The sequence below is a fragment of the Paramormyrops kingsleyae genome, chromosome 8 (genome assembly GCF_048594095.1).
Source record: "Paramormyrops kingsleyae isolate MSU_618 chromosome 8, PKINGS_0.4, whole genome shotgun sequence".
In the NCBI taxonomy this organism is placed as follows: Eukaryota; Metazoa; Chordata; class Actinopteri; order Osteoglossiformes; family Mormyridae; genus Paramormyrops; species Paramormyrops kingsleyae.
The window spans coordinates 14,456,495-14,474,059 of record NC_132804.1 but is presented as its reverse complement, the minus strand read 5'-3'; the positions used below and the strand labels follow the sequence as shown (position 1 = coordinate 14,474,059).

At 41.4% G+C, this 17,565-nt stretch overlaps 2 protein-coding genes across 2 annotated transcripts; both read left to right on the top strand.

Annotated features, from left to right (window-relative positions):
* The first annotated feature begins 1,219 nt into the window (after nt 1-1,219).
* On the top strand, nt 1,220-9,575 carry LOC111839874 (neurotensin receptor type 1-like). The gene is made up of 2 exons (XM_023804171.2): nt 1,220-1,932; nt 9,099-9,575. The coding sequence occupies exons 1-2, from the start codon at nt 1,264-1,266 to the stop codon at nt 9,297-9,299; spliced, it is 870 nt and encodes a 289-aa protein (XP_023659939.2). The 5' UTR covers nt 1,220-1,263; the 3' UTR covers nt 9,300-9,575.
* A 1,798-nt stretch (nt 9,576-11,373) lies between these two features.
* On the top strand, nt 11,374-14,401 carry LOC140592272 (neurotensin receptor type 1-like). The gene is made up of 2 exons (XM_072715286.1): nt 11,374-11,505; nt 11,762-14,401. Exons 1-2 carry the CDS (start codon nt 11,477-11,479, stop codon nt 12,003-12,005), a joined length of 273 nt encoding a protein of 90 aa, XP_072571387.1. The 5' UTR covers nt 11,374-11,476; the 3' UTR covers nt 12,006-14,401.
* Nucleotides 14,402-17,565: the final 3,164 nt, after the last annotated feature.

Here is a 17,565-nt window from a genome sequence, read left to right as displayed (position 1 = left end):
AGAGCTCATTTACGACTTTGCCTCAAGAAAAAGCAGAAGTGTGCCTTTGTAAATTTTGAACTTTGGGAAGCTCCAGCAGATGACAGTGTTGATTTTATTTCAGTTTATTATTGTTTATTTTATTTATTATAAATGTTTTATTTAAAGTGTAATTTTAGTTTGTATTTTTTGCTGTAGAGCTACAATTGTAATTTATAAATGATACAATTTATTTATGTATTTACTTTTATTTAAATAAAGTTCTATTTTGGCCCCAATAGTAGGTGTTTTTTTTTATTATTTTATTTTTACTTCCGTAATATTTGGGGGAGGGGGCACAAAAGTAAATTTCTGCTTAGGGCACCCATTTGGCCAGCAGCGGCCCTGCATGTACTTACACTATGTACAGTCCGGTGCAATGCATACCGGTCCGCCTGTAACCCTCAGTGTAATTATTGACTCATGACAACTATTAGATCAATTAGAATCATCTGCCTCCTGTTCCATTTATGTGACGGAGATCTTAGAGTATACATCAAACAACATCAACTATCTATCAACCGGAATATCAGTCTTTCAGCATCAAACAATTCCTCTTCAGCTTCTTACATTCAAATAAGTATTAATACCTCCGCCTTCATTCAGTGCATTTAAAAAAAAAAACTGTAAAGCCAGAAGGATCTATGGAAGGCTGCATGTCACCCTACGGCCATTTCATCCCTGCATCTAAAACATTGTGAAAAGCCAGCAATGACTCCGAACTATTCGGTTAAATGCATGAGCGTCACTAGAGATTTATGAAATGGGGAGCTAATCCTTTATATATTAGGGGGGTCTAATAGAAATGGCCCACATTATTTAAAGTAATTAGTGTACATTTATTTGGTTGGGGGGGCTAAAGCCCACTAAAATAAGCCTAACGACGACCCTGGTTAAATGTATACAATAAATAATCAAATGAATATTGATTAATTCATTATATTTATTCAAAAAGGTCCCATTCGTTCTACAAAAACACAAAATATATCTATATTTTCCAACAACAGCGAACCGTTTGAAGATGTTTATCTTTTTATTTTCTTACATTGTACCGAGACCTATACACCTTGCCATTCTGGGTGCATGTTCAAAGCGTTCAATAATTTTAAAATTATGCCAAGTTTACCCCTGTAAAGCACACGCCTACTCGGTAGGATATAAAAGCCGCTTCACCACTGGTCTCAGAAAGCCGGTAATGAAGTCGAAGGGCGGCCGCTCGGATCCTGCATCTTTACTGACTTGCAGATGGATCCAAATGACAGCGTGTCGTCCGCGCAAAGCACATTCAGCTCGGATTTCCGAAATTTATCCCGACAGCTTCAGGTGTCCGCTAATCGTTCCCAGCCGAACGGCACCAAGCCCGAACTCGAGAGCAGTTTGGACGTGAACACGCTCCTGTTCTCCAAGGTGCTGGTCACCGTCATATACTTGGTGCTGTTTCTGGTCGGCTGTCTGGGCAACTCGGTTACATTATACACGCTGCTGAAAAGACGGACCTGGCGGAACCTGCAGAGCACAGTGCATTACCACCTGGCCAGTTTGGCCATTTCCGATCTGTTTATTTTGTTGGTCAGCATGCCCATCGAGCTCTACAACTTCATCTGGGTACATCACCCGTGGGCGTTCGGCGATGCCGTTTGCAAAGGTTATTACTTCATCCGGGACGGCTGCTCCTACGCCACGGCGTTTAACATCGCCAGCCTCAGCACGGAACGCTACATGGCAATATGCCACCCTTTCAAAGCGAAAAGCATCATGTCCCGCAGTCGTACGAAGAAGCTCATCAGTGGAGTGTGGGCGGCGTCGTTTCTGCTGGCAACACCGATGCTTCTGACGATGGGTCAGATCAGCATCGACGGGGAGAAGATCTGCACTACCGTCGTGTCCACGGTCACCGCCAAGACCGTGCTACAGGTGGGTGCAAGGCTGCATCAGGCAGGTGGCGCAGTGATTGGGGAACTGGAATATTAATTCTACCAAGCCTTCGACCTTATTCGTAAAAGAAATATGTTTGTGTGTATAACACCCATATAGGCCTACTGCAGTATTGTATGATGTTGCGTATTTAATGTTTCTGCAAACGAGGGAAGTAACTAAGATGAGCAAACATTGTTATTGCTCGGTGGGCAAAACTCAAGATTGGTATAGTGAATGGCAAATGTTGTTCTAACGAATACAAATGAAGCAGTTATAGGTGCCTTCATGCATCCATCACGTAAGGTTATTATAATAACAGTTTTGAGTTCTGAAAAACTACAATTAAGTAAATTTCTTTTCCCTTCAATAAGGTCACGTACTTCAGCAGAGACTAATTTTCCCCGGATAACATAAATTACGCGGATAAAACGTCATGCGGCCATTAAGCTTCCTTTACATTTACAGCGTACGCATCTTCAGCAGTTGATGTTAAGAAATACCTTTAGAAATTTTTATGAACCAATAAAGCAAAATGCAGTGTACATGTATTCTTCTCTCAATTTTTCATAACCTCTTTACTATGTTGAATTGCAGCAGATTTTTATGTGTAGAAATGGTCCATTATGCTTAATCTAGAGCAAACATGGCACTTCTGTGAAACTGAATCGGCAACATCATATTGCTATGTTTCGATTTATTGATAAGTTAACTCAGGCTAGTTTACATGAGAACAGAGGTGCAATATAGCATTGCTAATTCTTAGTGTGTAACCTTTTCTGTATTATGCAATATAAACTGAAATTTATTCCACCCCTTGGGACTACAGTTGTACCTCAGTTCTCGAACTCATTATAACGCGAATTTCTTAAAAGTCGAACCTACTAGTTCCAAAAAAAAACCAAAAAACTTAGAACTCAATCTGAATCTCAGAAGTCAAACTGTGAACGCCGGCCTAAGAACTTGTAGGCGCGGGGAAATGAGTCACGCTGCACATCTCTTAGCGGAAACAAAGGGTAAAGCTTCAGTCTCAGCCTCGCATTCGCTGTGATAGCATCGCGCATGTTTACACTAGCTGAATACATATATTTAGACAGTAAAATACATTTAGACAATGATAGACAGTAACAGTAATTATATAATAAAATACATTTTAAAATAAAGATTTCTTATTAATTATTTTAATATTAATAATAAACCATTAATACATTTAATTATAATAATATTGTTGTGCCCATCGGGGCCAGAACGGAGACAAATGCGCAGATGTCAAGGTATCGGGAATAGGGGGTTTAATTACAGGTAAGGCAGGCAAAATGCAGACGGCCGGACTGGGGAAACAAATTGAAATGCGGACTAAATACAGAGGACTAATGACAACAACCAGAAACAGCTGATCACACGGGGATTCCACACGAGGTTAACGAGAGGGCGTGGCACACGTAAGGAGCAGACGATCGGGGCAGGACACATTGTTTGAATACATTTATTTTCTTAATTTAAAAATTACTGTTTTGATAAATGTACTTAGATGTGTTTAGTACAGTATATGCTCTTCTTGTTTTATCCGGTTCATTTTGTGTTTAAATGCTAAAAAAAAACATATTTCTGTGTTTTTTGGGGCCATGAACCAATTAATTGGTTTTCCATTATTTCTTATGGGGCAAATTCGATCAGAACTCGAACTTTTTAGGATTAGATCCGGAGTTCTGAACAGGTTAAGTTCGAGTTCCGAGGTACCACTTTATCTGGAAAGCTTCCCAGAGTGGACTGAACCCCCAAGCACGCCCAAGGATGCTGAATAAAGCAGTCGAGCCAGAGTCTAGGGATGATAGTGTTTTAAAGAATCTAAGGTCCTGTTTCAGTTTGTTGCTTGTTTTAAACTGTGCTCAGCAGTTGATGAACCAAGATTGAACAATACAGTAATTTTTTTTTTTACTGGAGTACCTCAGATTACATGTCTTGTTCAAGGAAATGTCCCTCAACAGTCCCTCAACAGTCCCTCAACAGTCCCTCTGCGAATGAACTACATTCAGGGTGCAGGTGTTCTCACCCATCTTATTGTCACTGCCGTCATCTTTATTTTTGACTTTGGCAAATTTCTATTTGTTAATGACATCAAAATAGCAGCATAAATGCACCCCCCCCCCCCCCCCCCCCCAGCTGCATTTGTATTATGGTCTCCATATTTAGGATACATTTGCACAAGAAAGCAAAAAAGTCTGTCCAGTTCACTCGGCTATCAACCATAATTTTATTTCTGACCAGTGCTAAGTATTTTATTTTTACTTTTCTATTTAGGAATAATCAGCAGTGTAATTAATGACTCATGACAACTATTAGTGTAATTAGAGTCATCCATCTCCTGTTCCTTTCACTTCTGGAGTGACCAGGACCTTTCAAGACTAGTCTCCTTTGAAGAGCAAATAATTCCTTCCGCTTAGTGTCTTACATTCATGCAAGTTCTTACGCCACCCCATTCACTCGCGTGAATTTACTGCATATACAGTGCCCTCCACAATTATTGGCACCCCTTGTAAAGATTTATAAAAAGGGTTAGAAAAAATCCACCTTTTAGTGAAGGAGCTTCATCTCGCACTGATAAAAATGAGAAAAAAATCCAAGTACCCAATAACTGTGGAGGACACTGTACGTCGATGAGCCAAGACATTTTGACCACTGTCACACATGTACATACTGTTATATCGCACAACCCAGCACCCTGCTTCCTCCCAGTTGTCCCTCATCTACCTCAGAGTATCTCTGAAATGGCAAGGCTTGTGGGCTATTTGTGGTTGGCCGTGGTGTATGCCAACTGAGAGTTCTCTGAGGAGGGAAACACCACCATCCACCAACAGGGTGTTGGGCAACCAAGTATGAACTAACAGAAGGGCTACTGGGGCACAAATGGCAGGTAATTTTAAAGATGACAATGGGAGCAATGTGTCATAACAAACCCTGCTGCGTATGGGGCTGCAAAGCTGCTGACCAGGCTTGTTGGTCCAGCAAGGTCCTGTTTCGACACTTGTTTTCTTTGTCCATTGTAGGCACTTTCGATAGTGGCCAGGGGTCAGTATGGACACTGTGACTGGCCTGCAGCTATGTAGCCCCTTAGGCCACCTCTGTGCCTTGACAGACTGCTCCTTTGGCCATCATTAAAATTATCTTCCATTTGTGCCACCGTAGACCTTCTGTTGGTTTGGATCAGACAGGATAGCCTTCATTACCATCAACGAGTCTTAGTCACCCAGTACTCTGTAGACAATTTATGGTTTTTCCCTCCTTGGACCAGTCAAAGGCAATATTCAGGGTGGGATAACAGGGTGTCTACAGGTTTGACCAAGTTAAATTTAAGACATTTTAAGACTTTTTAATACCATTTTCAAACAAAATTTAAGACCAAATTGAAAGTCCCGCAAAAGTCAAGCACAAAACTATGAGGATATTTTAAATTATTATTTTATTTAACTGATTGTTCTTGGGAATATTCAACAGAAAACACTATTCCAGAAGAAGAAATTAATTTCTATTCCATGACAATGTCAAGGCACTCACACACTTTGAATCCAATGTAACAGTGTAACAATGTGAATGCACAAACTCTTGAAATGTAAGCTCACTTATGCTGCTTGAAGCACTTGACAATACTCTCACTCATACATACACCCACACAATACTCTCTTACTCACAATACTCTCACACACACATACAACTTTCTCTCACAAACACACACACACACACAATACAATATTCACGTATCGGCTTTTATCTTTCCCACAAGTAAATGACTGAGCAAGCACGGAGTCAGGAAACATTGCCTTAAAGATGTCATCAATTCCGTCATTTGACCTGTACGACTGGTGGCTCGTCACAGTCCTCAGCACCCAGATTACTTCTGCCCTCAGTGTCGGAGTAGAGCCAAATATTGTTCGGATGTCTGACGATGTCTGTGGTTGTTCAGCAGGCTGTGGCCTCGCACCCTCTTCTCCGTTAGCAGTGACGGTGCAAAAGTCATTGATTTGAGGCTGATGTTGGCGGGCTGTAGCAAAAGCTACGTGTTTCCCGCTCTGCATATGAGACTCCAGCGCTTTGATCCCCATTGTACCCAATTTAAAATGTTTACAGCAAACCGCACAGTAAGCCTCGCTGTCATCTTTGGGCACAGCTTTCAGCCACCACGAGAAACTGGAATTTTCGAGCCATTTGTCACTAAATTTACATTTACCCATATTTCCTTGCCTTGTCTCGAGACTACGCTGACTAAATCCAGATAATCCAAATAAAGCCAGCGCTGGGGTCAGGGTTGCCAGATCTGACTGACAGGTTCCAGCCCAAACACGACGCAAAACCCGCCCAAATCATCAAAAGCCCAATTTTGGCAACACTGACCGTTGTCAAGCAAGCACGTGTCTAGCAACAGAACAGATTTAGAACCTGCGCGGGAGATTCTCCTCAAAACGATAAACTTTTCCTTTTCAAAGTGTAAAAAAAAACATTTTAATGATGGAGAAATTCCCTCTAAAATTAAGATAAAAAAATTAAGACCCTTGGATTTAGATTTAAGACAAATTAAAACATTTAAAGGCCTTATTTTAGGACAACGGAATTTAAGACTTTTTAAGACTTTTTAAGGATCCGCGGCCACCCTGGATAAGGGCAAACCACCCTGGGTACATTCTAGGGCCCCCAAGACGCAGGTAAGAAGGGAACCAGCAGCTTGACACAGGAGGCTCTTCTATTGATAACCCTTAGAAGGACTCTCACAGTTGACAAGAGAACAGCAACCCACCATCTTCTCCTCACTTTGAAACACAGGGAGGTCCCATGGCACATGACAGGTCGCGCACACGGTATGTACACTAGTCACTATGCTGACATTCCAAACACAAGTTGTTACCCGTGACATTACAAGCGGGGAAAACGTGACACACGGGACATGGCACAGTCATCACGAGTGACACCGTGCAGGGACTACTTACAACACACACCCAAAATGCACTGGGGACATGTAAATTAGCTCTCACTAGTGAGAGGCAACTCGCCGATACTATAATATAATTACATTTGGCGGCTAGACCTGCCAGTGTGAAATCCCTCGATACACCCTCTGATCTGCAGCAGTCCCAGCCCACCCTGACCAGTATGTTTGCCACTAGCACCCCGTGCTTTGATTAACATATTATTCATATTCCATAGTTTTTTTAAACTCCCTCTCATTTCTCTTTTGGCTCCAGAAAATAGCTTGAACAGCCCACTTAGGGCCCCCCCTACCCATATCAGCATAGGGCCACCATAGAAGTTAGTCCACCACTAAATCTAATGATAATATTTTAGTGGGTTTAGAAAATGCTGTTATTGTAACGACACAGTTTACCTTTCTTGTGTGGCTCAATTTTACTCGAGTAGTGCAAGTTTAAAGCTCTTTTTTGATGGTACATCGTGTTCAGATTGGAAGAGCAGCAAGCAGCAGTCTTTTTCCACAGAACTCCCTGTGCACCAGACAATGACATTCTGGAGTGTTGATCCTTTGGGAAATCTTTCAAAACTAATCTTCTCTTTTTTGTTTCATTGTTTTTTACTTATTGCTTTAGCATTAGCATATAAAAGGGGGAAACGGTCACGAGAAGTTTCCAGAAGCCCGTATTAGAACTGATGTATTGTTCAAGGGGTGAAAAGGATGTTTGCAAGGAGAGCAAATGGGCTTCTGTTGCTGTGCCTGTGATCTGCGTGTGCAGCCATCCTAGGGCTGCGATAAAAAGCCGGCTGAAGCACAAGGCACATGCTAATGGAGGTATGGGCTGACTGTTAATGTTTTTTCCAGCTTCAAATTAATTAACAAAGCATGAGCACAATGTAAGCGCAGAGAGATTGTGCATTGAACACATAATACATGCAGAAGAATAAAAACCTGCCCATCAAACCTGACATTATTGTGATTTTATTTCATTGCGGGGCTGAAAGCTATTAATTAAACTTAACAGGATCAATCTATCAGATCCCTGTCAGAATTATCAAGTGGCAGCTGGCAAGTAACATAATGTACTTTTTATTTTGCATGCTTATGTTCTTTGTGAGCAATGATGCTGCACTGGAAAAATGCTTGATTTTTGGAAAAAAGTTTTAGGCAGCCGAGAGAAATGTTTAAAGCTATTTATCTAGGTAGTAAGTGCACTTTTGCTCAGAACAAAAAAAAACAATTTAGCATTAGAACATACACAGATGAAGAGTAACATGATAAAAACTCAAAAGAATCTCTTCTGTTCTCCAAAAAGTTACTGATATCTAGTTGGATGGCTAGATGAACACCGCTTCAGTTCCCAAACCTCTCCTCATGGGCACCTCAGCCATTCCATGTATTTATTAAATTTCACCACCAGATCACTTAATTAACTCAATTAGTTAAAAAAAAAGTCAATGAGATATTGATTAGCTATGTGAGGTGTGCTACTGGTCAAGTCAAAAAATACATGGGTGGAAATAATGGAGTGATTTTAGCGGAGGTTTTGAAAAGGCTAAGCTAACACACTTTGGCAGGCATAATAACACAGTTTTATACTAATATGAAGATAATTTAATATTTTTTGTTGCCAAGACTTTTGCACTATACTGTATGATTTTAGTTATGTCAATGTGGCATCTTTAGTTTTCATTTTAATTAATTTAAAGTAGAGTGAATTGAAAACGGACCGGCCTACCTGCCCAGGAGCAGTCAGTGCTATCTAGTGTCATCTAGTTATTGAATCCTTAGGGGTAAAAGGTCCCAAGGACCCAAATGTCTGAGAATATGCCCAGAGTGAATGAACAGAGGTGAATGAATTGAAGGGAATGGCCCAGTCTGAGGAGGACTGGGTGGGGTGACATGTAGCCGAATCAAAAAGAGAAGGTGTGCGCTCTTTATTTTACTGATATATTGATTTTGATCAGTTTGGGTAAACCCATGCATTTTGGTGTTAGAAGTAGGCCAATGGACCAATAAAATGCCTTCTTAAAAATATATTATACTGCTGAAGGAAAACTGCAGAGAAAACGTAGCATGGATTTTTTGTGTCTGACACAAAGAAGATCTGGTGCGGGATGGAGATACCATCAGAATGAAAGCAGAGTTTACATTCCAGCAGCTGATATCTGCTACGGGTCCCGTGGTCTGCTCTTCTCGCCCCCTGCAGGTCAACGCCCTGCTGTCCTTTGCAGCCCCTATGGTGATCATTTCGGTGCTGAACACAGCCATCGCCAGGCAGCTGCAGCAGATGTTTCAGCCGAACTGCCGCGCGTATTTTATTAAGGGTTCCGAGCCAGAACCAGGCATGGCCATGGAAACGAGCCGCGTGCGGTCGCTGCGGCATGGGGTCAAGGTGCTGCGTGAGTAGGGCAGCTTGCCATAAGTCACTCCTTAATATGGTCAGACACCAAATATGCAAACAAAAATACTCTTATGACAACGGTATACACACAGAATGAATGTTGCCATAACACACGTTAATGCTGACAGTTCTGGCATAACTGTTTATCTCTCTAAATTTATATAAATAATGTGAACTAGTGGCGAGAACTGCAAGTGCAGAAGTCTGCAGTTGTGTGATCTTTTGTGTAGGACCAATAACCATACCTGTGCACAACTTTATTATTGTTGCGGCTGACATCAGTACGGCTCAGTCTGAAAAAAATACTGTTGCAAAGCATTTCAAAATAGTTTTCTGACAAAATGTTTTTAGATATTTGATTTTAAGTGAAGTAGTCTGGAGGATGGAAAAAATAAAGATGGTCTGTGCTTCATACATATTGACTCAATCATAGAGCCATTGAAAGTATTTTTATATTTCCATGTTTCAGTTGCTTGATCTACTTTTTCAAGGCAATTGGTGAATTTTAATGTGGTTTGAAAACCTTTGATGTTTCCACAGTAAGTGGATGTGTCTTAGCATGATGTTCTGACTATGAGGGATGTTTCACTCCCGCCTTTAAAAGGCCGGGAGTACAAAGCTGTGGCATAGTCACACTCAGACCTCTGACATGGGTTTTTTGAAAAGAGAATGTGTATAATTTTGAAAAGGGGCATATTGGTGGCAAGGAGTTGAGGGAAAAAATCAAGTGCAAAGAACATTGTGGACCATGAACAAAGTGTTAACAAAGAGTGTTAAATGAAGCAACAAGAATTACTTAAAATTATTTGAAAAGAAAATGGTAAGTACGAAGATTAAGTATAAGGTCAACTTTACCTAAAGCATAGACTATTGATGAGGGAAATGCAAGGATACTCATTGTTCATTATGCATGTCGTCAGGGGCGTTGCTAGAGATTTTGGGCCCCATGAAAGCATATCATATTAGGCCCCCCAGTCCAAACCAATCCAGTTATTTTCCTAATTTTTAGGGCCCCTGTCACTCAGGGGCCCTTGGAATCGTCCTAGCTTTCCTCCCCCTTACGGCGCCCCTGCATGTCGTCATTTGGAACTGAGGCAAATTTAGTTTTATATTGTGACTACAAAAATGTAGTTTGTACTATACTGAGATATTATCCTTTATCCTTTATGCAGCCTGTGTTAGACTCCAGGCTCCTCTGCAACCCTGTACTGGATAAGCAATTTGATGGGAGATGGATAGACTTTCTTTATAAAAATAGCACATTTTATAGCATATTACCTCATCACTATCCTTAAGGAAGCTGGTTCCTGGTTGGCCAAATATGATTTTCAGTGTCCACAAACACACTGAAACATACTTCACATACTTCAGCTTATTATTTGGCAAACATCGTTTGGGTTTTCCTTAATGAAGAGGAGTTGCATTCAATCGTGGAAATGAGGGAACCACCTTCTGATTTAGGCAAAAACGTGAGCTCACAGTTCTGCACTAAAGCATATGTCCACGACCATGTCAGTAACCAGGCTCACAACAGCTGCCCAGAAGAGAAACAGAGAAGTAAAACTCAACAGGATCACTCTGGCAAGGTTGTTAATTTCTTGGTTTTGATGCTATAATGGTCCTGTGATGGGCAAGGTATACCTGGAATAGACCCTACACCCCCCCATAATCGTGACCAAGATAAGCGGATGCAACATGGATGGATGGATGGGTGAATGGTACTATAATGATACCATCAATAGTTAGTTAGGTTTCCAAGCATGTCTTCCTGGCTTCTTTCTTTAACTTAATTATACTTAAGCCTAATGTCACAATTAGCTCATTGCCATGATGCCTAATTGTTTGCTTGAGCAGTATCTAAATGTTAGTAGTAAATATATTTCCAATGGGCTGGAACATCAAAATGAATGTTATTGTTTCAAAAACATCCAAGCACACCATAAGGAAATACCATTCTAATTCTGCAAACATGTCTTCGTAATGCTTCGGAATCTTCGCTAACTTTGCATGGCTACTATTTCTACTGTTCTTTCTTCCATCTCACCATCTAAATTTGCCTTGTTGCTTTCGCTCTATTGTCTCGCCCCCCCTGCCTTCTCCCATGCTTTCGGGGGGCACATCTGCCAGGCGCGGTGGTCCTCGCCTTTGTGGTGTGCTGGCTGCCCTACCACTCTCGGCGGTTGATGTACTGCTATGTGACAGAGTGGACAGAGTGAGTGTCATTTGCATCTGGACCCCATGTAATTTGATGGCCCACCAACTGCCCCATAATGAATAAATAAGAATAAATAACTTTGGTCCATGTGCCATCACTAACTGAATGGACAGAGTGATGGTGATCTGGGTTACATGTTTTTCCACTAGAGTTACACTAGAAGCAGTGAGGTGTACATATTGAAAATGCAACCTAATTGAGTTAAAAAGTAAGCACTGACAGAATAATTAACCATTTCTTGCTGTCTCTACAGAGTAATGTTTGACTTCTACCACTATTTCTACATGGTTACCAACGTGCTGTTCTACATCAGCTCGGCCATCAACCCTGTGCTCTACAACCTGGTGTCTGCCAACTATCGGAAATTTTTCTTCTCCACACTCCACTGCTTCTGCGGGGATGAGAAGCTGCAGGAACAGCAAGACCAGCATCAGGTCCGACCCAGGTTCTCCAATAGCATCAGCAGCAACCACACATTCAGCATCAAGGGCGCCTGAGCTGAATAAATCTTTTTTTTTTTTTTTTTGTTCTTAACACGTCAGTTTTGGAAAAGAGGTGGAGCATTGCATACTATCAGAAACCATAATACACACAGGAAGTGTCTGAAGTTGAATCAATCCCTCACTAACTGTATAAAGCAGGGGTATGCAACCCTGATCCTAGATTGCCAGTATCCGGCAGGTTTTATATCCTTCCTGGTCTCTGATGAACCAAACCTCATCTCAGGCTGATATTAACTCATCAGGCAGGACAGAAAACCTGCTGGATACTGGCACCCCAGGATTCGGATTGCCTGCCCCTGGTGTAAAGCATAGGCTCACTATAAGACCACACTACAATTGACCCTTCCCCCTCATGGGGGTTAGGGGCACAGCCCCCCCCATGATCTTGAAAGTCCTCTTTGTCCCCACGGCTAGCAAAGCAAGCATGTGAGCAGAGTGAAGCAAAGCGATACAAGAAACGTGAGATATCACAGGAGAGGATGCTGTAAACAAGCTTGTTGTCCTCCTAAACCACCCATCTTCTATAACTGCTTATCCTATTCAGGATTGTGAGGGATCCAGAGCCTATGGGTGCAAGGCAGGGGATGACTCAGAGTGGGATGCCAGCCCATTTGCAGGGCACACTCAGTCACACCTATGGGCATGATGACAAGGGGAGAACATGCAAACTCCACACCCATGGAGCTGTGGTGGATGCTGGAACCCTGGTTCCAGAGGTGTGAGATGACAGTGCTAAGCACTGTGCTACCATGCCACCTCCTCTTTTGAATCAGCACTGTACATATATTTTATGAGTTCATGTGTTACTAAACATTTTTGTGTCATCTGGTGGCCTTCATGTGTCATCTGTGGCTTTCACAAAACTCCCAAAAAAATCCTGTTTAATTTCTTATGCTATTGAAACTGTGACGGGGAAAGTTATGATGCAGATGGATCTACCGTAAAGCCTACAATAGTATGTGACTTTTTTTATCTTTGTTATGAAATATCCATATATATACCCATAACTGTATTTTGTGGTGTTAAACCTTTTAAAACATCATCAGTTCTGTATACCGTGCGCTTGTGTTTATGTGCCATACCAGTTACTGGGATTGAACATAAATTTAGGGTAGCTGGAAAATCACCAGTTAATGTTCAGTGCAAAACTGCATGCATCTTGGGGTCGGTGTCAGGGTCAGCCCCTGTTGTCACTCTGTGTCCCTTCCCCGTTTGGCCAGCAGGCATTGCTGGTCATCCCGTCCTTCATGTTTGTCTTTGAGTTTCCCTTATTCTGTTGGCCTCATGGCTCAACACCCTGAGCGTCCGGTTGTCTTTGTACCGTCTGTCCTGTGTTTGAATCCCACCTCCTGTTTTTGTATTTTGCTCCCTAGTGTTTCAGTTGAGTTTGTCTAGTTATTGTATTTGGTGATTTTGTATATGGTTTTGTTCCTTGTGCCCTCTGCCTGTGTCTTTACCTGTTTAAATTCCCTAGTGTTGGTTTCTGTTTCCTTGGTTAGTTATTAGTTTCCCTGTTTAGTTCCTTTGAGTATTAGTTTCACCTGTACCCCATTTCCCTGGTCTTTGTTAATCAGCCTCACCTGTCCTGTGTTAGTCTCGTTACCACTTAGTATTTTAGTTCCTGCTTCTGTTCAATTCCCTAGCGGTTCATTGTTGTCTGTGTGTTGATGTTTGTGATGTTCAATGGTTTTGCTATTTTCAGTGTTTGATGTGTATTTGGTTTTTGTGTTGTAGTCTTAGTTTAATCCCCTTCAGGTTTTGAGCCCTCGTGGTCCTTTTTGGTTTTGTAGTGTTTATCTGTTTTATTTAATAAACCCCTTTTATGTTCCTGGAGCCGCTAGTGGGTCGTCCACCCTTTTTTGTGCCTGCCTGATGCCTCGCTCCCGTGCCCGAGCTGCCCAAGTCCCTGACGAATTGTTTTATTGCAAAAGAAGGAAACAAACTTTCATTACTGTGGATATTCTTATTATATGTTGCAATATAACAAGAACATGCATTAAAACAACAAACAAACAAGTGCACCATATGCATCCAAGATACAGTAGGTTACACGTAGGCTTCAGACTGTAACGGGGTGACTGTATTCATGGTGTTTCAGTGAAAAATTAAACTGAGCCTAGTACTTCGAGAAAGGAGCTTGTTAACTGGATCTACCTTTTCAGGGACCCTAAGCAAAGCTCCACAAGCAGGCAATTCAGGGGCCCTAGGCAAAGCTCCACAAGCAGGCAATTCAGGGGCCCTAGGCAAAGCTCCACAAGCAGGCAATTCAGGGACCCTATGCAAAGCTCCACAAGCAGGCAATTCAGGGGCCCCAGGCACCTGCAAATTCTGCCTATAGCTAGAGCCAGCCATGTTTCTGCCTGCACATAAACATCTTGATGTGATGTATATAGTTCTTTTTCATTATTTAAAAAATTGTGTAATTATTCTTTTTATAAATATGTATGAACATACTATACATATATTCTTTAATGCCTTTGTCTAGGCCCCCGATGAGCTTCTAGGCAGTTGCCTACTGTGTCTAAGCCTGAATCCAGCAGTGATTTACATTCCTTATGGTCAACAGTGAACAAACACATCTCTCAGTGCCCCTCCCATTTTTCTCTTCCTCCTGTCCTCCTTACTTTCTCATTCTTACTCACCTTTTCTCTACTTCCCTCACTATCTCCAAACACAGAAGTCCTCACCTGAGGCCTGTTCCTTCTTGCTGATATTATGATTTATGTTGGAATAGTTAAGCATTTTAGTTTTCTTTTTTTTTTGCATGTGGAAAATTGGTCTTTATTTGGAGCTCACCATTTGAAGTAGTAACTTTTTCAGTTGTCCTTAATGAATAGAAACTGAGCAATCTGCAAAAAAGTGAACCGAAATTGCAATTTGTGGAAAAATAAACATGCTCAGGATTGTTTTTCTTAGTGCATGATGTTTGTAGATGAAGAACATACTTACATTGATGATGTGTAGCTCAGCAGACTCTGTGTCAGTAACCAGAAGGGTGCCGGTTCAAGTGTTTGCAGAAGAGTCACATGTCTCTGGGCTCTTGAGCAAAGCGCTTAACCCCCAGCTCTAAGGGTTCTACGTGCATATGCATGTGTCTGTGTGTCTCATGGAGAGCAAAATGGAAATGATAAGAGAATTTCCCCACTGGGATTGATAAAGTACCACTATCACACACATACGCCATAGTTTTAGCGTGTCAGCAATCATGAACAGTATGACAAACTAAAAGAAACCTCAGCACAAAGAAGCCATTCTCAAAAATGCTAATATATACAGATCCAAATCTCAGCAGATCCTTGGCATAAATGCAGTGGCACGTGTCCTTAAAGGATGTATCACATTTCTCCAGCACAAAATGTTCTTCAAATTGCTTAATTATAAGGAACTAATTCATAGAACTGAAAAATGACCCCTCCCACAAAGCAGAGCAATGGCTGGCTTTTGTGGAAATGGTACTTCCCATAGTTCCACGCTATACAGCTCATTGTAATGATAACAGTAATTATACTTTATTTGGCTGTTTTACAAGTATAAATTGTATAAGTTTTGTATAAGTACGAATAGAGGTACAAAGGAATTCTTTAGCTTTCGCATGTACCATGTTATTCTCCCATGAGACATGCAAACACAGGTAAGAAGGGAGTGTATACTATTCATTTGGAAGAAAATGTGCTACATTAGACATGTTCTTATTGGAGAATATGTCAGTTAACATGGAGATGGACCAAGTACGTTCTAACATGGGCTAACGGTGCTCTCTTACATTAGAAAATATTAGGTGATGGAAATATATATAGATCAAGTGTCTGTTACAATACAGTAAAAACCATTTAGAATAAATTTCAATAATAATTGTAATTCTTCCTGATTGTCTAATTTCTGACATTTTTAAAGCAGTAAATGCAAAGCCTGAAACAGCAGTGTGTTAGACAGACAGACTATATGGACACCTACAGGAACTTCTATGACACCGCATTATAAATCCATAGGCATCAATATGGAGTTAGTGCCCCCTCTGCAGCTATAACAGTTGCCACACTTCCGGGAAGGCTTTCCACAAGTTTATGGAGTGTGTCTGTGGGAATTGCTGCCCATTCATCCAGGAGAGTATTTGGGAGGTCAGGCACTGATGTTGGATGTGAAGGCCTGGCTCACAATCTCCATTCCAATTCATAGCAAAGGTGTTTAATGTAGTTGAGATCAGGGCTCTGTATGGGCCAGTCAAGTTCTTCCACCCCAAACTCACCCAACCCTGTCTTTATGGACCTAGGACACAGTTATGCTGGAACAGAAAAGGGCCTTCCCTACACTTTTCCCAGGAAGCATAGAATTGTCTAAAATGTCTTGACATGCTGAAGCATTAAGAGTTACCTTCACTGGAACTAAGGGACTTAGCCCAACCCTTGAAAAGAACCCCATATTATTATCCCTCCTCCACCAAACTTTACATTTGGCACAATGCAGTCAGGCAGGTAAAGTTTTCCTGGCATTCACCAAACCCAGACTAGTCCATCAGACTGTCACACAGAGAAGCGTGATTTGTCACTCCACAGGACACGTTTCCACTGCTCCTCTGGCCAGTGTCGGCGTGCTTTATACCATCTGACACTTGGCATTGCGTTTAGTGTTGCAAGGTTTGCATGCAGTTGCTCAGCCATGGATGCCCATTCCATGAAGCTCTTGGCACACAGTATCTGTTCTGGGGTAAATGCCAGAGGAAGTTTGGAACTCTGCAGTTAATGAGTCAACAAAGCATTGGCAACTTTTACACACTATGCACCTCAGCACTCAGTGACCCTGCTCTTATTTTATGTGGTCTGCCACTTCATAGTTGCGTTTCTACTTTCCAATAATACTACTTACTGTTGACCATGGAATACCCAGCAGGGAAGAAATTGCACAAACTGACTTATTGGAAAGGTAGCATTCCATGATTATACTACGCTTGAATTCACTGAGGTCTTCAAAACAACCAATTCTTTCAGAAATGTTTCTAAACTTGACTGCAGGGCTAGGTGCTTGACTTTATACACCTGTTACAATGGGTCTGAATGAAACACCTTAATTCAATGATTGAGAGGTGTGTCTCAACACCTTTGACCATATAGTTTTGATTTTAAAGGCTGAAGTTAACATTATAAATACTAAGAAATACTGAAATAAATGTATGATCTTTATAGGTTTTGAGGCTGTTACTGTATTTGTACAACACATATTTTATTTCAAATGTTCTGATCAACCATTTGGGATAGTTGTGTATCATTTTTCAAATAAAGGTTTAGCAGTAAAAGCAGTAAAACAGGTTTCAAAATTATTGGCACCCCTAGATAGTTTCAAATAAAGCCATACGTGTCTGTTGCAAATTTCTGTTCTTTATAGTTGGTCTCTAGTAACTGTATTGCTGCCTTTCCCCATTTCCTGTGTCTTTGGGTATCAAATATGAGATTCAAAGCATGCAAAACCCATTTGTCATCCAATGGGTCCTGGAGAGCTACTGTCCAGTAGTGTTGTAGTACTCGAGATCGGTCTCGTTCTCGAGACCGGTCTCGAGACC

What these genes read in the sequence shown, in the direction of transcription:
- LOC140592272 (XM_072715286.1), top strand. Translation starts at nt 11,477, where the DNA reads ATGTACTGCTATGTGACAGAGTGGACAGA. An exon ending in TATGTGACAGAGTGGACAGA is followed by an intron (nt 11,506 to 11,761) that starts GTGAGTGTCATT and finishes CTGTCTCTACAG; the next exon opens with AGTAATGTTTGACTTCTACC.
- LOC111839874 (XM_023804171.2), top strand. Translation starts at nt 1,264, where the DNA reads ATGGATCCAAATGACAGCGTGTCGTCCGCGCAAAGCACATTCAGCTCG. An exon ending in CCGCCAAGACCGTGCTACAG is followed by an intron (nt 1,933 to 9,098) that starts GTGGGTGCAAGG and finishes CGCCCCCTGCAG; the next exon opens with GTCAACGCCCTGCTGTCCTT.